Source organism: Accipiter gentilis, chromosome 20 (assembly GCF_929443795.1).
Source record: "Accipiter gentilis chromosome 20, bAccGen1.1, whole genome shotgun sequence".
Lineage (NCBI taxonomy): Eukaryota > Metazoa > Chordata > Aves > Accipitriformes > Accipitridae > Astur > Astur gentilis.
The window spans coordinates 15,748,777-15,752,280 of record NC_064899.1 but is presented as its reverse complement, the minus strand read 5'-3'; the positions used below and the strand labels follow the sequence as shown (position 1 = coordinate 15,752,280).

General features: G+C 52.8%; 1 protein-coding gene across 1 annotated transcript in view; it reads left to right on the top strand.

Moving 5' to 3' along the window:
• Nucleotides 1–3,232, top strand: part of NRN1 (neuritin 1) — a 9,346-nt gene extending 6,114 nt beyond the window's left edge. The window contains 1 exon segment of the mRNA XM_049824094.1: nucleotides 1,720–3,232. Coding sequence (XP_049680051.1) covers nucleotides 1,720–1,951 — 232 coding nt within the window. The 3' untranslated portion in view covers nucleotides 1,952–3,232.
• Nucleotides 3,233–3,504: the final 272 nt, after the last annotated feature.

Sequence of the window (3,504 nt, the reverse complement as noted above, 5' to 3'; positions counted from 1 at the left end):
AAAGGAAAGGAAAGGAAAGGAAAGGAAAGGAAAGGAAAGGAAAGGAAAGGAAAGGAAAGGAGAGGAGAGGAAGAGAGGAGAGGAGAGGAGAAGAAGAGAAGAGAAGAGAAGAGAAGAGAAGAGAAGAGAAGAGAAGAGAAGAGAAGAGAAGAGAAGAGAAGAGAAGAGAAGAGAAGATACTCTGTAACCCTCCAGTCGTCTTTTCCTACCTAGAGATTTCTGAGCCAAGCACCTACTAAGGCCGGCACCTTGCTGTAAATGCTGGGTTGCGGTTTACCTTGTGTCCTGCATAAGGAATAAATACCCAGGGGCAGCAGTGTCCTAATATGATGTCCTTTGGCCCTGGAGTGCTGGACCAGAGGTGGTCCCTACCTGCAAAAAGTAACTCTGTTCCAAGCAAGACCCTTTTCCAAGCCACCTCCCACCGCCCGATTGCCTTCGCCCTGTGCCGGGATGTGTATTGAGAGAAGATGGGGAAGATTTAATTTTCCTTTGGGAGATGCAATTACAGCAGAAATACTGCAGGAGAGGCACACTCTCAGACTCTGGCTTCTCAGTATCTCATTATTTATTACAAACGTAGCAAACATTGGGAGTCTACAACCAGCTTAGAGTGCTCATAAATTACAGGCTGTAGGACTACTTTAAAAAAAAAGAAAAGAAAAGAAAAAAAAAAAAAAAAAGAAAATCAAGATCCAAATTTTCAGGCGCCTGCCTTGAGGCAAGGAGGGAATAGGAGGCAGAGGGCAGATTCGGGGTGATTTTCGATAACCCAGAGGCGGAGAGGAAAGGTCCTCCCGCCCCCCGAGGTGGGGCAGTGGGACGGGTCCTGCCCCGGCGGCAAACGCCGGTCCAGCCTCCGTGAAGAAGGGAATGAAAAGAAAAAGGAAAAATGTGTGGGAACAGCTAGAAATTATCCTGAGGAAGGAGAAACCCTTCGCTGCCTCTAGACCCCTGGCCACGGATGAGGAGTGCCTCCCGCCGCTCCCCGCTCCTTCTCCTCCTCCTCCTCCTCCTCCTCCTCCTCCTCCTCCTCCTCCTCCTCTTCCTCCCCTCCTGCCCCTGCAGTCAGGGCCCGCTCCCGTCCCGGGGGATCCTCCCGAGGGTTCCTAACGCCGCACCGGGACCCTCCAGGACACCGCCTCCCACCTGGGAAGAGCGATGCCTTGCCCACCCCCATCCGCCCGCTCCCACCGGTGACGAAAAACTCTCGGGACGAGCCCGTGGGCTCCCAGGCTGGCGTGTGCCAGCCGAGGGCTGCGTGCCCTCTCCCCCCCCCCCACCCCCGTCAGGCAAAGACCCAGCAAAGCCATTTTTTGCCCCAGCCCGGGCCGGTGCCGAAGGCGGGGTTGGGGAGGGAGCATCCCCGAAACCCCGGCCAGCGGCAGCCCACCCGGGACCGGGCGGGGGACGTGGTGCACACGTGGGCGGGCTGCTGCGGGGCAGCCCGGGGAAGGCGAGGGGACGAGGATCCCTCCCAGAAACCGGTGGTTTTGGGGCGGGGGGGTTGGGGGGGAAGGGGCCGGGTTTTAGGGCGGGGGAGGCGGCGGCTCCTCCCCGCCGGGCGCCAGCCCCCCTTTAAGGCATGGCCCCGCTCAGCTCCGCCGTCGGGGGGTCGGCGGGCCCAAGGGGTCGTCTGCCACCACCCCACCCCCCCCCCCCCACGCGGGAAGGTGGGTGCGTGCCTGTTTTGATGCCCGCTGCTCTCCCCTCCTGCAGGTACTGGGATGATTTCCACGCCTGCACCCTCACAGCGCTCACCGATTGCCAGGAAGGAGCGACAGACCTCTGGGAGAAATTGAGACGGGAATCCAAAAACCTCGATTTTCAAGGCAGCTTATTTGAACTGTGCGGAGGCGGCAGCGGCGCGGCACCGTCCCTCCTCCCGCCGGCTTTGCCCCTGCTGCTGGCGGCTCTGTGGGCCGCGCTAGTGACCTGGCTGCCTTTCTAGGGGGGGCGAGCACACTCACACCCACACCCTCTCCATGTGCCGGATCTATAGAGGAAGGGTCCATCCGTTGCTTTGGGGACGTTGTGCTTTTCTGTGGTTGAGGAGGATGATGATGATGGTGGTGGTGGTGGTGGCTGATGATGATGATGGTGAAACACCCATGTAGGACTGTGGAAGCGTTCTCCCTTTTTTTTTTTTTTTTTTTTTGGTGTGTTTTATTTGCCAAATGTTACCAAACAGGCAGCGGCGCGCAGCCCAAATCGGACCTCAGCTTTACTATCGCTTCGAATCAAAACTAGACAAAAAAAAAAAAAAAAAAAAAATAAAACTAACAAACTCGAGCCCTCGTTGTGCAAAAGCAATCTCAGGAACGGCTCTGGGCCACCTAACGCTAAGGTTGTAATCGGCCGGGATACCTCCCGGTGGGCCACGGGCTCCTCTAAAAATGTGGCAGTGTGCGAGGCGAGAACAAAAACGCAGGCAAAAAAAGGCACTGGCGATGAATCCAAGGTAGATGTCCACGTGTGAAGCATATGGTGAATAATTCACAATCTCTCATCTTTCCTCCACAGTCGCTTGTTTTTTGGTCATTCCACTGGGAAAAAAAAAAAAAAAAAAAAAAAAAAAAAAAGAGCATTTTTCCTCAAGGGGAAAAGAGAGCGAGCGAGCGAGAGAGAGAGAAACGAACAGGGAAGGAAGGAAGGAAGGAAGGAAGGAAGGAAGGAAGGGAAGAGCGAAAGAAAGAGATGTCTAAATGTCCGGAGGAGTGAAGAAATGCTGCTAACGGATTTCTGAGAGTTTACCTTTACTTGCTGTTCGAAGGCATCTTTCCGAATTCACTGCCTTTAATTTTTTCCTCCTCTTTGTTTTAGATGTTACACATACCGGTAAAATACCTGACTATCCAACCGTAGAGATCACAAAAAAGGGGGCTTAACTGTAAACCTAAAAAAAAAAAAAAAAAAATCCATAAAAAACAACAGCAAAATGATTTTGAAAAAAAGAGCCTTGATTTTAAAAGAGAAGAAAAATGTAATTTAAACAAAAGTTTATTATAAAGTCGATTCAGCAAAAAAAAAAAAGATTTGCTACAAAGTATAGACAGAAATATAAAATAAAAATTATTGTTTGAAATGAGGGTGTCGTCCTTTTTATAAAGTATGCTTAGAGTATCTTGAAAAGGACAGGGCTTTTCAGGCAAGGAAGGCTAAATCCCGAACCGATCCCTTGATGAGCACGGCAATTTCAGTTCAAACAAGGACAAGGCGGCTGAATTGGTTAGTCGGAGCCTTCCTTTTTTTTTTTTTTTTTTTTTTTTTTTTTCCACCCCCACTTATTTCTTAAAAATACGCTATAAATCCTCCCACCCTCCTCCTCCTCCTCCAGAAACTCAGGCCCGCAGCACCCCCGTTCCCCGGCCGCCCGGAGCCGGCGAAGGAAACCCAAACCCCGCGCAGCGGCGGGCGGCGCGGCGGTCCCGCGGGCGCGGAGCGGTGCGGAACGGCGCGGAGCCCCGGCGGAGGGAGGGCAGCAACCACCATTAAGGAGGAGGC